General features: G+C 42.3%; 4 protein-coding genes across 4 annotated transcripts in view; all 4 read right to left on the bottom strand.

Moving 5' to 3' along the window:
* Positions 1-20,403, bottom strand: part of LOC129333798 (protocadherin beta-16-like) — a 171,119-nt gene that overhangs the window by 68,288 nt on the left and 82,428 nt on the right. The window lies entirely within an intron of this gene.
* LOC129333257 (protocadherin beta-3-like) lies at positions 1,854-5,023 on the bottom strand. Its single transcript, XM_054984786.1, has 2 exons — positions 5,018-5,023; positions 1,854-3,446 (listed from the first exon to the last, which is right to left on the bottom strand). The coding sequence occupies exons 1-2, from the start codon at positions 5,021-5,023 to the stop codon at positions 1,854-1,856; spliced, it is 1,599 nt and encodes a 532-aa protein (XP_054840761.1).
* Positions 8,515-11,034, bottom strand: LOC129333258 (protocadherin beta-16-like). The gene has a single exon (XM_054984787.1). The coding sequence runs from the start codon at positions 11,032-11,034 to the stop codon at positions 8,515-8,517; it is 2,520 nt and encodes an 839-aa protein (XP_054840762.1).
* On the bottom strand, positions 13,683-16,124 carry LOC129333259 (protocadherin beta-16-like). The gene has a single exon (XM_054984788.1). It carries the CDS (start codon positions 16,122-16,124, stop codon positions 13,683-13,685), a length of 2,442 nt encoding a protein of 813 aa, XP_054840763.1.

Raw genomic sequence — 20,403 nt, forward strand, 5'->3', positions numbered from 1 at the left:
CAAATGCGATTTTAGGCTGTATCAACAGATCATGCGAAGTGATGGTATCACTCTACTGTGCCCTGGTAAGACCTCACCTAGAGTACTGTGTTCAGTTTGGGGCACCTTAACTTAAGAAGAATAAAGACAAGCTGGAGCGAGTCCAGAGGAGGGCAACAAAGATGGTGAGGGGTCTGGAGACCAAGTCCTATGAGGAAAGGTTGAAGGAGTTTGGTATGTTTAGCCTGAAGAGGAGACGACTGAGAGGTGATATAACTGGAGAGCCAGTTTGGTGTACTGGTTAAGAGCAGTGGGACTCTAATCAGGAGAACCGAGTTTGATTCCCCACTCCTCCACTTGAAGTCAGCTGGGTGACCTTGGGTCCACAGCTCTCTGGAGCTCTCCCAGCCCCAACCACCTCACAGGGTGATTGTTGTGGCGATAATAATAACACACTTTGTAAACCACTCTGAGTGGACATTAAGTTGTCCTGAAGGGTGGTATATAAATTAAATGTTGGTGGTGGTGGTGGTGGTGGTGATGATGATGATGATTAAAGTACTTGAAGGGCTGTCATATAGAGGATGGCGCAGAGTTGTTTTTTGCTGCCCCAGAAGGCTGGACCAGAACCAACGAGGTGAAATTAAATCAAGAGTTTTCAGCTAAACATTTGGAAGAACTTCCTGACAGTTCAAGCGGTCTCTCAGTGGAACAGGCTTCCTTGGGAGGTGTCAGGCTCTCCTTCATTGGAGGTATTTAAGCAGAGGCTAGATGGACACCTGAAAGCAATGCTGATTCTTTGAACCTGGGCAGATCTGAAAGGGTTAAATCCGTGCTTAGTTCTTGTGGCCCTTCTTACATGCCCAGGGTAATGCTGATAACCACTTTGGAGTCAAGATGCAATTTTCTCCAGGCCAGTTCGGCCAGGGATCCTGATAGTGTTTTGCCATCTTCTGGCATGGAGCAGGGGGTACTGGGTGTGTGTGTGGAGCGGGGGGAAGGGGAGGTAGTTGTGAATTCCCTGCATTGTGCAGGGGGTTGGACTAGACCCTGGAGGACCCTTCCTACCCTATGATTCTATTATTCTACTCTATAATTCTATGAATAGAGGCAACTCCTTCCTCTGGGCTTCTTTCCCCTCTGCTGGGATGAGGTGAGCCCACGCCTTTCTGTTCTTGTTTCCCTTCTCCTTCCTGAGCTCACACCTGTCCTGTGAGAGAGTGGTGGCCCACGTTTCAGTCATCGTCCACTGCACTAAACATTTACCTCATGCATATAATGCTTATATTTATAGTAGTTTAGTATTTATATTTTGTATATTGTATATTGATTTTAGTTTCTGTTTTTATCTATTTTAACTGTTCACTGCCCAGAGCCCCTGGGGATGGGCGGTATATAAATTGAATAAATAAATAAATAAAATAAAATATTTTAACTTTATACATGCCATAGGTTATTGTTTTCTTTTCTATGTTTCCGTAAGACATACGACATCAGACAGAGAAAAAGAGAAATATATTTGGGAATAACAAAGAGCAAGCATATTTCAGTCCTGTTGGTTCACTAGAATTTAACCATCAAAAAGTTGCACTGCATGGTTGTAGACACTGCATGGTTGTAAATAAATCTTAGAGAGCGAACCATTATCTATATTGGTGGAGGTGGTGGAAAGTGCCATTAAGTCATAGCTGACTTATGGTGATCCCTGGTGAGTTTTGAAGGCAAGAGATTAACAGAGGTGATTTGCTATTGCCTGCCTCTGCATAGCAACCTCGGTCTTTCTTGGAGATCTACAATGCAATTACTAACCTAGGCTGACCCTGCAGTGCTTCTGAGTTTTAATGCGATCTGGCTTGCCTGTGCTATCAAAGATGTTACATTAAATTAATTATTCTCAACTGGTTTATGCGCTCACTTTTTTCGGCATAACTGGGAACTTCTTGGGAAGCAGTTGAAATCCTTTGAACCCCCTGATTTTGAGGAGGCTCCACCGAAAACACAGGAAAGAGAGGACAGAGAAACTTGAACTCGCTGCTCAGAGATCCTCCAGCTAAGCACACCTCATAGTTGTAAGCCCGAGAAAGCATTCCAGCACCAGCATCTCCACAGTTCTCTTGGCAATTTAGTCCCACTGGAAAATTCAGGGCTGAGTTCTCCGTGAACTTTCTCCTTTTCTGAACCTTGATAGCAATAAACACAATTATAGAAAGAAGAAAAATGAATGAAATGGCAGCCAAGCATATGACCAGATACATAGTCAGGCTGCGGTCTTCCTCCTTGACCACTTCATCCTTCGGGATATCCACCGTTTTCATGTAAGGGTCAGAAAAGCCATCCACTAGTAGAATAGTTAGTGTTGCAGAGGTGGACTGGGGAGGGTGCCCGTTGTTTCTCAATCCGATGATAAGTTTCTGTTTGAAGGTGTCTTGTTGGTTAATTGGTCTCATGGTTTTTACTTCTCCATTCTGGGTGCCCATACTGAACAGACCCGGTTCTGTGGCCTTTAGGAGCTCATAGGAAAGCCAAGAGTTCTGGCCAGAATCTCTGTCCACTGCTACCACCTTGGTGACCAGGTAACCAGCCTCTGCCTCCCTGGGAACCAGGTCATTGGATGGGGAAGTACCATTCTGAAGAGGGTACAGGATGAACGGCGCATTATCATTTTCATCCACAATGACAACTTGGACCTTAACTTTGGAGCTCAGGGGAGGAGAACCACTGTCCGCAGCCCTCACAGACAGCTGGAAATCTTTTATCTGCTCATAGTCCAGAGATCGAATGGCATACAGATTCCCAGTTTCTGAGTTGATGGAGACAAAACTGGACACGGGTTGATCACTGACCTTTCCAGGTAAAAGTGAATACGTCACTTCGGCATTCCGCTCTGTGTCCAGGTCATCAGCCTGCACCAATCCGATCAGCAGACCTGGAATATTATTTTCTCGTATTTGCATTTCATATAATGACTTATCAAATAATGGAGCATTGTCATAGACATCCGATATTTGGACATTAATTATTCTTGTTGAAGTGAGTCTGGGAGAGCCCTGGTCTCTGGCTGTGATGGTGATGTTGTACTCAGAGGCTTTTTCTCTGTCAAGGGGCTGCTGGGTCACTAGTTGATAGTAATTATTCACAGATGCTTTAAATACAAATGGTAAGTTTGTCTCCATAGTGCAAGCAGTTCTGCCAGCATCTCCAGAGTCTTGATCTGTGACACGGAAAAGGGCCACCACCTTATCTGGGGGAGAATCTTCTGGTAGGGGGCTGGCGATGGATGTGAGGGTCACCTCTGGGTCACTGTCATTTTGATCCTCAACCTCCACAATGACTTTGAAGTAAGCAGAGAGCCCCCCTCCATCCATGGCTTTGATGTCTATCTCACAACTTCTGTCCTTTTCATAATCAATTGTCCCTGCAACAGTACAATTGCCCCAATGCCTTGATGTTCCCAGTCTTCTCTCCCTCTTCACATTTTATTTGAAATGTATAAAAATAATACGCAAACAAAGCAATTTCCAAATAATCTCAACATACATACTTCCTAAATGGAGAACAGGATTAAGAAAGAAATAGCTTTTTCTTTTCTTTTTTTGGTCAAATAGCAGCTTGGTCTGCTGAGCCAAATTTTGGGTCAATCCCAACATTATCAAGAAATTCTATTTTGCAGATACCGAGAAGGCATGTGATAGGATTGAGTAGAACAAAGGAGATTTTACTCAGTTTTGGATTTGGTTGGTGATTTAGAAATTAAATAGATTTAATTTACAGTTTTGCCCACTGCAAGGATCCCATGGAAAAGGTAAACCTCCTCTAAGGTCAGTACACATGTTTAATAGATGCAAAGAAGTTCTTGCAATACAGATCAGATCTAGAGCACATATACAAAGTATTAGCATTCAGGCAAGGTGGTAAGATGCTTTATGCAGATGATGTAGTTTTTATGACGAGGGAACCAATGGGATCTGTTGATATGTGTAGTTGAACTGCAAAAGGAAATTTAGCCTAAAGTTTGAACAGCAATTAAAACTAACTGGAATGCTTAAGATTTAATATACAAACTGAACTTAAAAATAAAATGGGAGCTAGATGGAAGTCAGAGGGTATCAGCTATTTAGACCTATATGTCTCAGATTCAGTGAAGTTTTTAATGGAAGAAAATCTATTTAGGAGTGAGTGATTTGGGATTCCAATTCAGTAAAAAACCCCAAATTGGGCCCAAATTGGAAAGATTCAGGATTCCCGAATCAGGCCCAGCATTGCTGGCCTGATTTGAAAATACTGAATCAAAACTTTCCAAAGCGATTCAGATTGCTTCGGACTGTTTTCAGGTCAAGCGGAAGCAGCCTGCAGCGCATTTCTGGCTGTTTGTAGAACCCTCCTCCCCCTCCCATCAGGGGAAAAAAGTGGCAGGGTGGGAAGTTTGAAAACCATTATTTATGTGCCACTTGCAAGCAGCACAGAAAGGGGAGCTTTCAAACCCCATGCCACTAGCTTCAGTTGACAGATGGAGGAGGAAGCTTTCCCACTGGTCAGCTGAAGCAAGCAGCGTGGGGTTTGAAAGTGCCCCTTTCCGCACCACCTGCAAGCAGCACGGAAAGAGGTGCTTTCAAAGAAAGTTGAACACAATGAAACAGCTTTAAAAATTACTGCTAAAGGAGAATTTACTTGCCATTCATGTTGAGACTGGGGGCACATTAAACAAATTGTCCCTTGAGTGATTCACAAAGAAAGGGCTTTCCCAAACAGCCACAAGGAAGAAAAAGGGCTCCATTTAAAACTAATGAAAGGCCAACAAAGAAAAGCCCAATTTTATCTCAAGGGCTTGGACACAGCTCTGACTGGTATGTCGATTTCAGTACCATGAACCACATGTGCAAAGATAAGAATTTCTTAGAAACACTGAATGAGGAAAAGAGAGAACTTATACTTAGTAAATGTAAAAATAATATGTTCTGAAGGAGTGGGACACTTTACTGCAAGCTCCCAAGCGGTGAAATCAGGGAGGTTCTTATCACAAATTGCTTGTATGACTTACTCTCATTGAGAGTCATGGGGAGAAAAGGAGTAAAAACAACATTTGATGGAGAGAAATGTTTTATCAGAGACAAGACTGATTTGATTGCAAAAGCTACTGTGAGTGATGACCTATACAAACTTGAGTGTCAGAAACAGAAAGTGAAATTTACCAGGTAATGTAATCATATGACTTGCACTAAGCTTGGGCATAGGAGATTTGCACATAGAGATAATGAGGTAATAAGCCAACTTGAAAGGAAGAACCTAACAAAAGGCTTGCTGATGACCAAGTGTGCTGATGCAGAGCAGTGCGTGTGCTGTATAAAGGCAAAGGGGACCAGACCAAGCTTTAACAAACATAGCACAAGCCAAACTAAGCAAACCCCTAGAGGTGATTCACAGTGATATGGTCTATGAAAACACCAGCACCAAGTGGAAATAATTGATTATTCAAAATGCACTGTGATCAACCTGATCAAGTACTGGAAAAATTCAAGTCTTATTTGGCTATGGGGAGCGATACCAAAGAAAGCCACTAGTAATCCAACCAGATAATGGAGGGGAATACATGGGAAAGGAAATGACAAGCTACCTAACAGAAGAAGGAATCGATTGCCATTTTACAGTCCCATATATCCCAGAAAACAACAGAGTCGCAGAAAGAAAGAATTGTTCTCACTGAAATGTCCAAATGTATGCTCCTTGAGGCAGAGCTACCTGACAAGTATTGAGGAAAAGCTATCAATACTGCTACCTACCTCCAATACATATTGCCTACTACAGCCACAAGTAGTACCCCATTTGAGCTGTGGTATGGTTATAAATCTAGCATGAATCATCTAAAAGTGTTTGGATCAAAAGCCTACACTTACGTTCCTAAAGAAAAATGGACCAAAATGGATCTTAGATAGGAAGAGAGCGTGCTCGTTGGTTATGCACTGGGATGAAAAGGATACAGAATCCTCAACCCAGAAACATAAATGGTCAAGATCTGCAATGTGATCAACATTGATGAGAGGGAGAAACCAAACAAGATGAAGAAAATAGACATAAGAGATTCTACACCAAAAAAGAGAGATGAAGCACAGCAAACAGAAACAATAGAGGTGAGTGTGATAGTTGACACACATGACACACCCTCAGAGCCTAAACAAGGGGAAGGGATGAAGCACAAAGTGTCGGCCATTCATCCAGATCCAACAAAGGAATCTCACCAAGACGACTTTCCTATTTGGCAAGTACAGAAGCTGTACCAGAACCTTCTAGATGGGCAAATATAGAAAGTAAATTTGCCCAGTTTCCAGCAAAGGAAGCAGAGAAATTGGGGAAAGCTGAATAATTGAATCCCTAATCAAAAACCAGACATGGATACAGAATTACCACCAGGGAAGAGAGTGGTAGGATGCAAATGGATCTTCAAGACCAAGCATGATGCAAAAGGGGAAATACAAAAGTTCGAGGCCAGACTAGTTGCTAAAGGATACTCTTAAAAAAATGGAGAAGACTACGATGAAACCTCACACCAGTGGTGAGACACGCTACAGTAAGAACACTTCTGAGCATAGCAGCAGCAAGGAAGATGTATGTGGAGCATCTGGATGTGAAGATTGCTTTTCTACATGGAGAAATAAAGGAATAACATGGAGAAATAAAGGAATAACATAGAACAGCCACAGGATTTGAACAGTCCAAAGACAATTCGTCGGTAAACTTAAAAGAGCATTTATGGGCTGAAACAGGCTGCATGGGCCTGGAATCAGAAACTGAACGAAATGCTAATCAAGGAAGGATTCAAACAAGGTGGGGCAGAATGCTGCCTGTATTCAAGAAACAGATTACAAATGGACATATATTCTGATTTATGTGGATGACTTGATTATTTGCTATGAGGACAAGAAGGACTATGAGAAAAGAGTTCAATATCTGAACCAAGAAGTAGAACAGCTGGGAAACATCAGTTACTATCTTGAAATACAAATAGACTGAAAGATGGGAGCTATCTTCTGAACCAGAAGCAGAAAATTCTAGAATTTCTAGACCACATGAACATGAATGGGACTAATGGATAACTGTTGAAAAATAAGCATTGTAATTTATTTCTATATATGATCATGGTGGCTAGGTTTTTATATGTGCAAAAATGGAAAAGTATAGTATTGCCTTCAATTGAGGATTGGATTGTGAAGATGATGGAGTTAGCGGGGATGGCTAAACTTACAGTTTTGATCAGAGATGAAACATTGTCTACTTTTATGATTAACTGGAAACCACTTACCGACCTTCTGCATGAGACGAGGAAAAATGAACTGATAATCTGTGGTATTGATTTTTAAGAAGATAAATTTGGGGAAAATAAATACAAGGGGGCAGTATTGAAAAGGTAAAATCAAAAGTATAATGTTTGTTAAAATTTGATAGGTGTTGTACAGAAAAATGGAAAATGAAACGTATTATTTTTCTTTGTTATTTTCAGCATTTGTTCTTTTTCTTTCTTTGTATTCTTTTTTCTTTACTCCCCCCCCCCTATTTCTCCGCCCTTTTACTGGGATTTTTAATCTTATTAATAAAATAAAATAAAACTTAAAAAAAAGAACATAAATGGAGCCAGACCAGTATGCACTCCTATGGAAACAAACTACCTGAAACAACATGGGAACTATAAACCTCTACTGAACAACAAATAGTATAGAAGGCACTTGGAAAACTGTTATGCATAAGTATGGTGAAACAGCCTGACATTGCAGCAGCAGTGGAAATACTATGGAAGAAAAGTGAATCACAGAACAAAAGTGACTAGAACGAAGTCGGCAGGAAGGGGGGATGTGCACAGTGCACAGAAGTACATCTTTTCTGTCTCCCTGCCAATTCAGACCTCGCAAGGGGAGAGCCTTCCCTGCCTGTCAACTTTGAAAATGTTCATTTAATTCCGTTGAAAGAAAGGAGGTTTTTTTGTGGTGATACCTGGGCACTGGTCAGTCTCCCCCACCTGTCACAGGACATTTGGACAGTTGGTCACTGTGAGTAAAAGTGCTGCCGGATGGGGTGCAAGTTCAATCAATCGATCTTGAGAAAAGGCTTAAATCAGAGGCTGCAATCCTAAAAAAACTTCCCTGGGAATAGGCACTATTGAGTAACATGGGACTTACTTCTCAGTAGACCTGTTTAAGGGGGAACGTGCATCTTGTTTTTTCTTTTGTGGAGCTGTCCCCGCCCTGGTCTATCTCTCCCACCCACATCAGAGTACGTGGTTGGTCGCTGTGAGGAAAAGTACAACTTGGCGGGTTGCAAGCAGTCTGGTCAAACAGCTGAACTTGAAAAAAGCCCTGGTAGACATTAATCATAGGCTGTAAGAACTATAAATAATATGGGACTTACATATGAGTAGACCAATTTAGGGGTGTGTGTGCATCCTGCTGCCATTAACTGCAAAAACAGCTGCCCCAAAGAAGTTTGAAGGTCACATTGCAAAGAACAGGGCCAAAACTCACAATAATGACAAAACCAGATGGATTTGAATTAAACCAGAAATGCCAATAATGGTAAATAGTTTGGTGAAAATCCCCGGGTGTGAAATTGAAATGAAAATTTTCTCAGTGTACACCCTAAATACTCACTTACCTGTTCTGTTGGTTTTCTACCTTCCACCTGATCAAGAATCTCTTCAGAGCCAGAAGAAATCCTGTGATTCTCAGAGACCTTTGGGTCCCCCACAGAGAAAACAGGAATGAGAGGCCTGAGGAATCTGAACTCGCTGCTTAAGGATCCACCGGTTAAGCAAACGTCATACTGGTAAGTCCGGGAAAGTGATCCACTCTGAGAATCAACGCCAGTTTCTGGGATCTCAGGTAAGGTAGGTGGGAAGTGAGGAAGAGCAGTGATAAAACTAGACTCTTTCTTGTTCATTTTGATGACAACGAACAAAATAATGCAAATCAGGAACACAAAGGAGACTGCAGCCAAGCAGACCACCAGATACATAGTCAAGGGGCCATCTTCTTCTTCGCTTGCTTCATGACTGACACTAGCAATGTTCATATAAGGATCTGAAAAGCCATCCACCGGAAGTATGTTCAGCGTTGCAGTGCTAGTCTGGGGAGGGTGGCCGTTGTCTCTCACCTGGATAATCAGTCTCTGCTTGTTTGTATCCCGCTCGGTCAGCGCTCTCCTGGTCCTCACCTCTCCGTTCTGTGCTCCTAGGCTGAAAAGGCTGGGGTCTGTGGCCTTCAGCAGCTCATAGGAAAGCCAAGAGTTTTGGCCCGAATCCCCATCCACAGCCACCACCTTGGCGACCAGGTAACCAGCTTCCACTGACTTGGGAACCAGGTCGTTGCAGGGGGAGGTGCTGTTCTGAAGGGGGTAGAGGAAGAAGGGGGCATTGTCATTCTCATCGAGGACGGAAACTCGGACAACAGCCTCCGACCTCAGGGAAGGAGAACCCCCGTCTGAAGCCCTCACGGTCACCTGGAAATCCTTGATCTGCTCATAATCCAGAGATCGCAGGACGTACAGATTCCCAGTTTGAGAGTTGATGGACAGGTAAGAGGCCACGGGACCCCCACTGGCATTACTGGGCAGAAGGGAATAGGTCACCTTGGCATTCTCCTCCACGTCCAGGTCAGCAGCATGGACCGAGCCCATCAGCAGGCCTGGAATGTTGTTTTCCCACAACTGCATTTCGTACTTTGACTTCTCAAACTCTGGAGGGTTGTCGTTGACGTCTGAGATTAGAACCCCAATTGCTCTTTTGGAGGTGAGCCTGGGAGAGCCCCGGTCAGTAGCTGTGATGGTGATGTTATACTCGGGGTCTTTCTCTCTGTCCAGGGGCCTTTGGGTCACCAGCTGGTAATAATTGTTCACAGTGGTTTTTAACAGGAAGGGCAAGTGCATCTCCACAGAGCAGGAGGTCCTGCCGTTGTCTCCAGAGTCCCGGTCTGTGACGCTGAAGAGCACAACCAGCGTATCGAGGGGCGAATCCTCTGCTAAAGGGCTGGTGATGGATATGACCGATATCTCCGGGGCATTGTCGTTCTCATCCTCAACCTCCACCAGGACCTTGCAGTGGCCTGAAAGACCCCCTCCGTCTGTTGCCTTGATGTTCATATAATAGCTGGTTTCTCTTTCATAGTCAATGGGACCCAAAACAGTGATTTCCCCAGTGGTCTGATGCAAGTGGAACAAATTTTCTATATTTTCTAGCACCTGATGGAAAGAGTAAGTGATCTGCGCATTTGAACCGAAATCCACATCTCTGGCTTCTACTTTAGATATCAGAGTACCTTCAGGGCTGTTTTCCTTTAACTTCACTTTATATTCTGATTGTGTGAACTCAGGGAAGTTGTCATTGATGTCCAAAACATTTATATTTATTTGGACTGTGCCCGTTCTCTGTGGCACCCCTCCATCCACAGCTGTGAGAGTCAGTCCAAACTGAGCCTCCTTCTCCCTGTCTAGTGGTTTCTCCAGAACAAGGTGTACATATTTGCTCCCAAACTCATCGCTTTGTACGTCCAGTCTGAAATGCTCATTGGGACTGAGTGTGTAGTTCTGGACACTGTTTTCTCCCAGGTCTGGATCTTGGGCAGACTCCAAGGAGAATCGAGTGTTTACTGGAACAGTCTCAGGCATTGCTAGTTCAAATTCCTTTTTAGAGAACTTGGGAGAATTGTCATTCACATCTTCTATCTGTATCTCAATATTATAAATCTTTAAAGGGTTTTGGAGCACAATCTCAGACAGCAAAACACAAAGGTCCATCTTTCCACACAAAGCTTCTCGGTCTATTTTATTATTTACAATCACATTTCCAGAATGAGTATCAAGCTGAAAATATTGCTTATTGCTTTTGGAAACCAGCTGGGGTCTGTGAGCAGAGACCTCTCTTTGTCCCAATTTCAAATCCTGCAGCACATTAGCCACCAGGGAGCCAACTTTCTTCTCTTCAGGCAAAGAATAACGAATTGAGACACACACCACTCCAGACAGAGAGAATAAGAACAAAAGATACAGACCTTTTCTCATCTTCAAGCGTTCACCCATGGTCAGGTATTTATGCTGTGGTTTATATTTCCTGGAAAAGTAATTTGATCTGAAATGTTGATAGGTTTTCTTCCTTGAAACTTGTATTTCCAGTCTGTCCAGCACTCACCCTTCCTCTGGCTTCAGATTTCATATGTCTAGGCTAGTGCTGGTATAAAATAGGGCTCTTTTTGAAGAGTCGGTGCATCTGATCTATTTGCCAATACTGCCATCTTGTGGTACAAACAGAACAAAACCATACAAATTATGTTTTCTATTAAACCATGGATCCTCAGACTTTTTGAACAGGGACCCCATTCTAAACTTTAAGTAACTCCACGCTGCCCTCCAGAAGCACAATGCAAAATCTCACATCAGTTGAAGAAACAAAATTCTGCAACGATGATGAAGAAACAGAGCAGATTGCACCTCAGTGGGAAGAGAAGACCAAAATTGCATCCCCTTATAGATGCAGGTCAGGAATGATGAGGCTATTAACAGAGCCACAGAACAATACATTATCAGATGATACTAGATTGAGAGGGGTCGTAAATACAGTAAAGGACAGGGTCAGGATACAGGATGATCTTGACAGGCTGGAAAATTGGGCTAAAACAAATAAAATTAATTTCAACAGGGATAAAAGTAAAGTTCTGCATTTAGGTAAGAAAAGTCAAAGGCATAATTATAGGATAGGGGAGACTTGTCTTGACAGTAGTATGTGCAAAAAGGATCTAGGGGTCTTAGTAGGCCATACATTAAACATGAGTCAGCAGTGTGATGTGGTAGCTAAAAAGGCAAATGCGATTTTAGGCTGTATCAACAGATCATGCGAAGTGATGGTATCACTCTACTGTGCCCTGGTAAGACCTCACCTAGAGTACTGTGTTCAGTTTGGGGCACCTTAACTCAAGAAGGATAAAGACAAGTTGGAGCGAGTCCAGAGGAGGGCAACAAAGATGGTGAGGGGTCTGGAGACCAAGTCCTATGAGGAAAGGTTGAAGGAGTTTGGTATGTTTAGCCTGAAGAGGAGACGACTGAGAGGTGATATAACTGGAGAGCCAGTTTGGTGTACTGGTTAAGAGCAGTGGGACTCTAATCAGGAGAACCGAGTTTGATTCCCCACTCCTCCACTTGAAGTCAGCTGGGTGACCTTGGGTCCACAGCTCTCTGGAGCTCTCCCAGCCCCACCCACCTCACAGAGTGTTTGTCATGAAGATAATAATAAGACACTTTGTAAACCACTCTGAGTGGACATTAAGTTGTCCTGAAGGGTGGTATATAAATCAAATGTGGTGGTGGTGGTGGTGGTTTTGATGATGATTAAAGTATTTGAAGGGCTGTCATATAGAGGATGGCACAGAGTTGTTTTCTGCTGCCCCAGAAAGTTGGACCAGAACCAACAAGGTGAAATTAAATTAGAAGAGTTTCAGCTAAACACTTGGAAGAACTTCCTGACAGAGCGGTCACTTCATGGAACAGGCTTCCTCGGGAGGTGGTGGGCTCTTCTTCTTTGGAGTTTTTAAAGCAGAGGCTAGATAGCCATCTGACAGCAATGCTGATTCTACAAACCTGGGCAGATCGTGAGGGGGAGGGCAGAAGGGCATCAGTGCTTAGTTCTTGTGGCCCCTTCTTACACGCCCAGGGTAATGCTGATAACCACTTTGGAGTCAAGATGCAATTTTCTCCAGGCCAGTTAGGCCAGGGATCCTGATAGTGTTTTGCCATCTTCTTGCATGGAGCAGGGGGCACTGGGTGTGTGTGTGGAGGGGGGGGAGGGGAGGTAGTTGTGAATTCCCTGCATTGTGCAGGGGGTTGGACTAGACCCTGGAGGACCCTTCCTACCCTGTGATTCTATTACTCTACTTTATGATTCTATGAATAGAGGGGAGGGTGAAGAAATGAGGCTCCTCTGGGCTTCTTTCCCCTCTGCTGGGATGAGGTGAGCCCATACCTTTCTGTACTTATTTCCCTTCTCCTTCCTGAGCTCACACCTGTCCTGAGAGAGAGTGATGGCCCACGTTTCAGCCGTGGTCCACTGCACTAAACATTTACCTCATGCATATAATGCTTATATTTATAGAAATTTAGTTTTTATATTTTAACTTTATACATGCCATAGGTTATTGTTTTCTTTTCTGTTTCCATAAGACTTACAACATCAGACAGAGAAGAAGAGAAATATAATTGGGGAATATATTTACCTCATGCATATAATGCTTATATTTATAGTAATTTATTGTTTATATTTTAACTTTGTACAAGCCATAGGTTATTGTGTTCTTTTCTATGTTTCCATAAGACGTAGAACATCAGACAGAGAAGAAGAGAAATATATTTGGGAATAATAAAGAGCAAGCATATTTCAGTCCTGTTGGTTCACTAGAATTTAACCATCAAAAAGTTACACTGCATGGTTGTAAATAAATCTTAGAGAGCGAACCATTATCTATATTGGTGGAGGAAGTGCCATTAAGTCATAGCTGACTTATGGTGATCCCTGGTGAGTTTTGAAGGCAAGAGATTAACAGAGGTGATTTGCTATTGCCTGCCTCTGCATAGCAACCTCAGTCTTCCTTGGAGATCTACAATCCAATTACTAACCTAGGCTGACCCTGCAGTGCTTCTGAGTTTTAATGCGATCTGGCTTGCCTGTGCTATCAAAGATGTTACATTAAATTAATTATTCTCACCTGGTTTATGCGCTCACTTTTTTCGACATAACTTGGAACTTCTTGGGAAGCAGTTGAAATCCTTTGACCCCCCTGATTTTGAGGAGGCTCCACCGAAAACACAGGAAAGAGAGGACGGAGAAACTTGAACTCGCTGCTCAGAGATCCTCCAGCTAAGCACACCTCATAATTGTAAGCCCGGGAAAGGGATCCAGCACCAGCATCTCCACAGTTCTCCTGGAAATTTGGTCCCACAGGGAAATTCAGAGCTGAGCTCTCCATGAACTTTCTCCTTTTGTGAATCTTGACGGCAACAAACACCACCACAGAAATCAGAAAAATGAATGAGATGGCAGCCAAGCATATGACCAGATACAGAGTCAGGGTGCGGTCTTCCTCCTTGACCACTTCATCCTTCGGGATATCCACCATTTTCATGTAAGGGTCAGAAAAGCCATCCACTAGTAGAATAGTTAGTGTTGCAGAGGTGGACTGGGGAGGGTGCCCGTTGTCTCTCACTCTGATGATAAGTTTCTGTTTGAAGGTATCTCGTTGGTTAATTGGTCTCAAGGTTTTCACTTCTCCATTCTGGGTGCCCACATTGAACAGACCCGGTTCTGTGGCCTTTAGGAGCTCATAGGAAAGCCAAGAGTTCTGGCCAGAATCTCTGTCCACTGCTACCACCTTGGTGACCAGGTAACCAGCCTCTGCCTCCCTGGGAACCAGGTCATTGGATGGGGAAGTACCATTCTGAAGAGGGTACAGGATGAACGGCGCATTATCATTTTCATCCACAATGACAACTCGGACCTTAACTTCGGAGCTCAGGGGAGGAGAACCACTGTCTGCAGCCCTCACAGACACCTGGAAATCTTTTATCTGCTCATAGTCCAGAGATCGAATGGCATACAGATTCCCAGTTTCTGAGTTGATGGAGACAAAAGAGGACACGGGTTGATCACTGACCTTTCCAGGTAAAAGTGAATACGTCACTTTGGCATTCCGCTCTGTGTCCAGGTCATCAGCCTGCACCAATCCGATCAGCAGACCTGGAATATTATTTTCTCGTATTTGCATTTCATATAATGACTTCTCAAATACTGGAGCATTGTCATTGACATCTGATATTTGGACACTAATTATTGTTATTGAAGTGAGCCTGGGAGAGCCCCAGTCTGTGGCTGTGATGGTGATGTTGTACTCTGACGCTTTTTCTCTGTCGAGGGGTTGCTGGGTCACCAATTGGTAGTAATTATTCACAGATGCTTTCAATACAAATGGTAAGTTTGTCTCCATAGTGCAAGCAGTTCTGCCAGCATCTCCAGAGTCTTGATCTGTGACACGGAAAAGGGCCACCACCTTATCTGGGGGAGAATCTTCTGGTAGGGGGCTGGCGATGGATGTGAGGGTCACCTCTGGGGCATTGTCGTTTCTATCCTCAACCTCCACAATAACTTTGCAGTAAGCAGAGAGCCCCCCTCCATCCGTGGCTTTGATGTCTATCTCATAACTTCTGTCCTTTTCATAATCAATTGTCCCTGCAACAGTAATTTCCCCAGTTTGTTTGTCTAAATTGAATGACCTAAGCACATTTTCTGGCACCTGGCTGAAGGAATAAGTGATGTCCCCATAGGAACCAAGATCTCTGTCGGTTGCTTCCACTCTATTTACAAGTGTCTCTGCCTGGCTGTTTTCCATTAGTTTCACTTTGTACACAGAATGACCAAATTGTGGCACATTATCATTGGCATCCAGAACATCTATGAAAATGTTTGCTGTGCCTGTTCTCTTTGGGATTCCTCCATCAACAGCAAACAGGATCAAGAAAAACTGTGCATTCTCTTCGCGATCTAATTGCTTTTGTAATACTAATTCTGCATATTTGCTACCATCTCTGCGACTTTGCACATCCAGCCTGAAATGGTCATTAGAGCTAAGTGTATAGTTCTGAACAGTATTTTCTCCTCTGTCTGCATCTTTTGCAGTCTCCAAAAGAAATCGAGTGTTCATGGGTGTCTGCTCAGGCATTTCAAAAAGGAATTCCTTTTTAGAGAACTGGGGGGGATTATCATTCACATCCTCTATTTCAACTTCCATTCTATGCACTTGCAAGGGGTTTTCCAGCACAATCTCTGAGAGTAAGACGCAAGGGTCCTTCTGACCACACAGAACTTCTCTGTCTATTCTGTCTTGTAAAATCACATTCCCAGAGTGAGGATCCAGCTGGAAATATGGCTTGGTGCCTTCAAAAATTAGCCGAGCACCACGAGCAGAAAGCTCCTTCACATCCACTTTCAAATCCTTTAGCACATTTGCCACCAAAGACCCACTTCTCTTTTCCTCGGGCACTGAATAGTGCAAAGACTCACACACCACAACACCAATGCAAAAATACAGAGAAAAACACAGGACTTGCCTGGTATGATGGCTGTCCTGCATTCTTGCAGCTTTTCCCAAGGCAGTTATCAAACACAATGCAGCTGGTTCCTTTTCACCTCTTTCATTCCCTTGTTCTTCTGATTATTGGAGTAAATCCTGGCATTTCTGAGTATTCGCTTGCTACCTCTTTGGTATTTCTTTGTCTAATGGCCACAGGTTTTGCATAGAGGACTTGCTGCTCCCGGATAATTTTTACTGTGTTGGCCAACAGCACCACCTTGTGCTTGAAGTAAATACAGCAGCTGAACAATTTCCAAATTATTCTGTCTTCATTGATCTACATGTTGCAATGGTTTTATTGCATTATGCTTACATCCACATCTGAATGCCACATCATCATCTGGGTTGATTGATGGGGGGGGAGGGGTGATCACAATTATTATGATTTAATCTCTGCTATTAAATTAAAATGATTTTTTTAAAAAATTTAGTTTTCCATCCTGTTTCCATTGCTTGTGATGCAATGGATATTTGCTTTGGTATCTTAATAGGAAAATGTTCTAATTGCCACTGTTAACTGGCTCTTTATGCTAGTTTATTTTTATTTTCTTATGAACCACCTTGAGTGTTTTCTAAAAAGCATCTCAGGCTATAAATATTGTGAGAGGAAGCGTGATTTGGCTTTTAAAGTGTTGGACTAGGATCTGGGAGACCCAGGTGTGAATCCCTTCTCTATCAGGAAAGTTTGCTTCATGACATAACCTATCTCGCAGGGTTGTTGTGAGGGTAAGGAAGAGAAAAAATGTGACTTCGGGTCCCCATTAAGAAGAATGGCATGATACAAATGGAGTAAAAATAATGTGTGTGTGTGTGTATATATATATATATATATATATAATTTTTAAAAACCTTGTAAAGTATGCATACCATGAAAATAAACTTCAAACAAAGAATAGGGTTGGGAATGGCTAAGTTCTACGCGTAAGACAGGAGTACTGAGGGAGCAGCGTTGGGTGTCCATGGACATGTAGTACTGGATTGAGGGTATAACATCTTTTTTTTTACTTTGTCCATTCAGATAGTTTGCTGTGCATTCATCTCATTCATCTATGTGGCACAGATGTGCATTCCAAATCCATTAAAGGAAATTTGACTTGTTTCCTTGTATTCCTTAATATATTTAATAGACTAGATCTGATCACTAAAAGTTAACATCCTACAGTAATTTCTGGCAGTCTTCAGAAGTGGTCGTCTACCTTTCACAGACACATAATGTAAAGGAAGAGCAGGCAAGAGAGGGGCAGAGGCTTATTAAATAGAAAATGTAACTGACAGGGGCATTTTTCATCCTCAAGAGTTAATGGATACTTCCACTGAAGAGCAAGCAGTACCTCAATAGATTTACATAGCATTTTTACCAATCATTGTACTGTCTGAGTTGCTTTGAGGTGGTTTCATTTAAGCTATAGAAATAGAACCAGTTTCTCTTGCTTTGCACTCTGCTCCAGTGAAGTAGCTGCCTGCTGGGACCAAATGCTTTGCATTTATCTACTAGAATTCATATGCTGGAGAATGAGGAGCAGAGGGCAGAGGAGGGGCCACATAACTTCCCTCCCCACAGTGGTGGGAATCAGGCCAGGAGGAGAAGGAAGCAAATATTTTGTTCTGCTTGTAATCTTTGGAAGGCAGACTGGTGTATGCATTGGAAAGGGACAGTTAGGAGCAAATCACACACACTCAGGATTAAACCAGATGATTCATGATACGTCTGTGATGAGGAATTATCTCAGATTCTTCTTTGCAAGATGGAAGCAGGGAGCAAATTACTGAGATCCAACTTCATGTAAAAAGAGCTGTGCTGTGTTAAAACAAATCCTGGTCTATTTGTTATTAGCCTGGGTAAGGAAAGACACATGCAACCTGCAAAGAGTTTCAGATGGGTAGCCAAGCGGGGCTTCAGTAGAAGAACAAGATTCGAGTCCAGTAACCTTCAAAGACCCATCTTGTTTAAGGTGCTGCTGGACTCAAATCTTGCTCATCAATCTGGAAAAAGGTTCTTTTGTAAAGAAAGAGGGTCTGTGTGTGGGGGTGTTTTTACACAAAAACTGTGGGCCGGTTCAGATGAAATAAGCACGGCTTACTCTGTGCCTTGCAGCATTTTTCTCCCAGCCTGGTATGAGAGCCTAGAAATACAAACAGAGAGAGGCACGGGATAACTTCCACAACAATATATATATATATAACTCTGCCCGACTTACTAAGCAGCAAAAATGCTGTATAACTAATTAGAATCAATGAAGAGGCTATGAAGACCATTCAATAAAGCATGTGCTTATTCCAAACTGTTTCATATATATAGAGAATGATTTCATCAATCCAATCACTCAAATATGTCACTCATATTGGGTACATAACATGTTCCTGTTCCGGATTCCCCTTTCTCAAAGCAGTTACCAAATTACCAGTTTGATGGATGTAATATCTCAACAATTAAATCAACCAGTCAATGTTTTTCTTGAAATTCAAAGTGCAAACTGGTGGTGCATGATGGGATACCGTTCCTACATCTTGGAGGAGTGCAGAAGAAACCCTTGCCAGCACAGACACGGGATCAAGCACAGTCTGGCCGCACTGGCAAGTGTACAGGAAAGCAATGGGGAGACAAGTGTAAGTCCATTCATGTGTTTACGGATCATTCTTATTGTGTAGTTCGACTCTCAGGTTTTGGAAGTTTTGGAGTTCCAACTTACACATATTTGATTAAATGAACTTTGTTGTACTTGAAACCTATATGGCGAAGAAGCTAATATAATAAGAAAGTATTTCTGCAGGTTATGTACTGACTCCCTCTGGCTAATAAGGTGACAAAGAGTATCTTCTACAGCATTGAAAAGAGATTTATTCCCTGCCTCCTTTGGTGTTTAGTTTTTTGTAGTTTTCTACCTCTTATAATGGAAAAGGCACAGCTGTAGCCAATAATGACGGACTTTGTAGACTGACAAATATAATTTTTAATTATTCTACAGCATGCTTGACTTTATAATGTATAGCTTTAGGAGAGGATAAGCTCTCTTAGAGTTTCTAGCTCTGAGGGTTTTTTTGGTCATTTGAACAAGAAGAGGGCTGTTTTATTGTGGGACATGCAGTACTGCTCGAAAGATTGGCTTAATTAACTAGCATTCCTTGTCTAATAACATACCATGGGGAAAAAATCTGTGTCATTTAACACAGAAGACAAATGTTTCTCCTCCTTCAAAGCAAAGCAAATCAGATGAAAATCTTATAAATGTGTCAGATTCTCAGCCTATGAATCTAGAAAATTTAATAATCCAGCTGTTAGTATGGATATGAACTAGTTGAGCTTATTGGACAGGCAGCTTCAATGCAGCCGGTCAGGGATAAGCCAAAATTAATTGATATATAACCAGCTTAATGATATTATGTGTAAATTAAATGTGCTAATATCTATAATTCAGGCAACAACACAGAACACAGCTCAAACTGGACAAAGGAGCAGCCAACATGTAAACCCAAAAGAAATTAAAATTCCCAAACTGAATATTGACTCTAATTCCAATTGTGTGCATCAATCAAACCAAACAGTCTTAACTATCTCTCCATATAAGGTGTATTTGCTATATCGGGGCTCTAAAACAGCAGTCGTTCAACATCCAAAATATCTTATGCAAATTCCCATAGGGATATGAAATTTGAAGAGAGTTGAGCCCTTCCAGTAATTGAGTAATTGAGTTTCCAAAAAAATTCTGCTAATCTTTACCTCTGCAAAATTCCTCAGCTGATCAATAAAAGGAAAGGAGAGGTGTACCACTATGGGATTAAGGTTTCTAGAGTCTTTTCTGACTAAACAATTAAACATTTATTAAGAAAGGAGAAGACCCAAGAGAAAGCGACCCAAGAGTGTCAGTTAAAGACTCAATTGTGTGTTCCTTCATGACTGGATTTAGAGACTTTGGAAATGCGGCAGCTTGAAGAGGACACAATATCATTATTCAAAAACTTACAAAGTGATGAACTACAATCAATTCATTGATAAATTAGAGGCACTTTGAAGAGAGTTGCTAGTGGCGAGAGGAATGGAGGATAAAGATTCTGATCGTAATAGTAAAATTGGAAAAATAGATCCACCTCCTCCTTTATCAGATATAGAAGCAGTTCAGATGTACCCTAATGAGCCTACTCCTGACATTTTCATCAGCACCCTGGATTACCCCCATCAAAATCAAAAGCCTCACATCACTACAGACCAGGTGGAAGCTGGATATTTGGAAGATCATGAGCTTGTAAGGAACATTTACAAAGTACCACTATAAGCAGAAGT

The sequence above is a fragment of the Eublepharis macularius genome, chromosome 7 (genome assembly GCF_028583425.1).
Source record: "Eublepharis macularius isolate TG4126 chromosome 7, MPM_Emac_v1.0, whole genome shotgun sequence".
Lineage (NCBI taxonomy): Eukaryota > Metazoa > Chordata > Lepidosauria > Squamata > Eublepharidae > Eublepharis > Eublepharis macularius.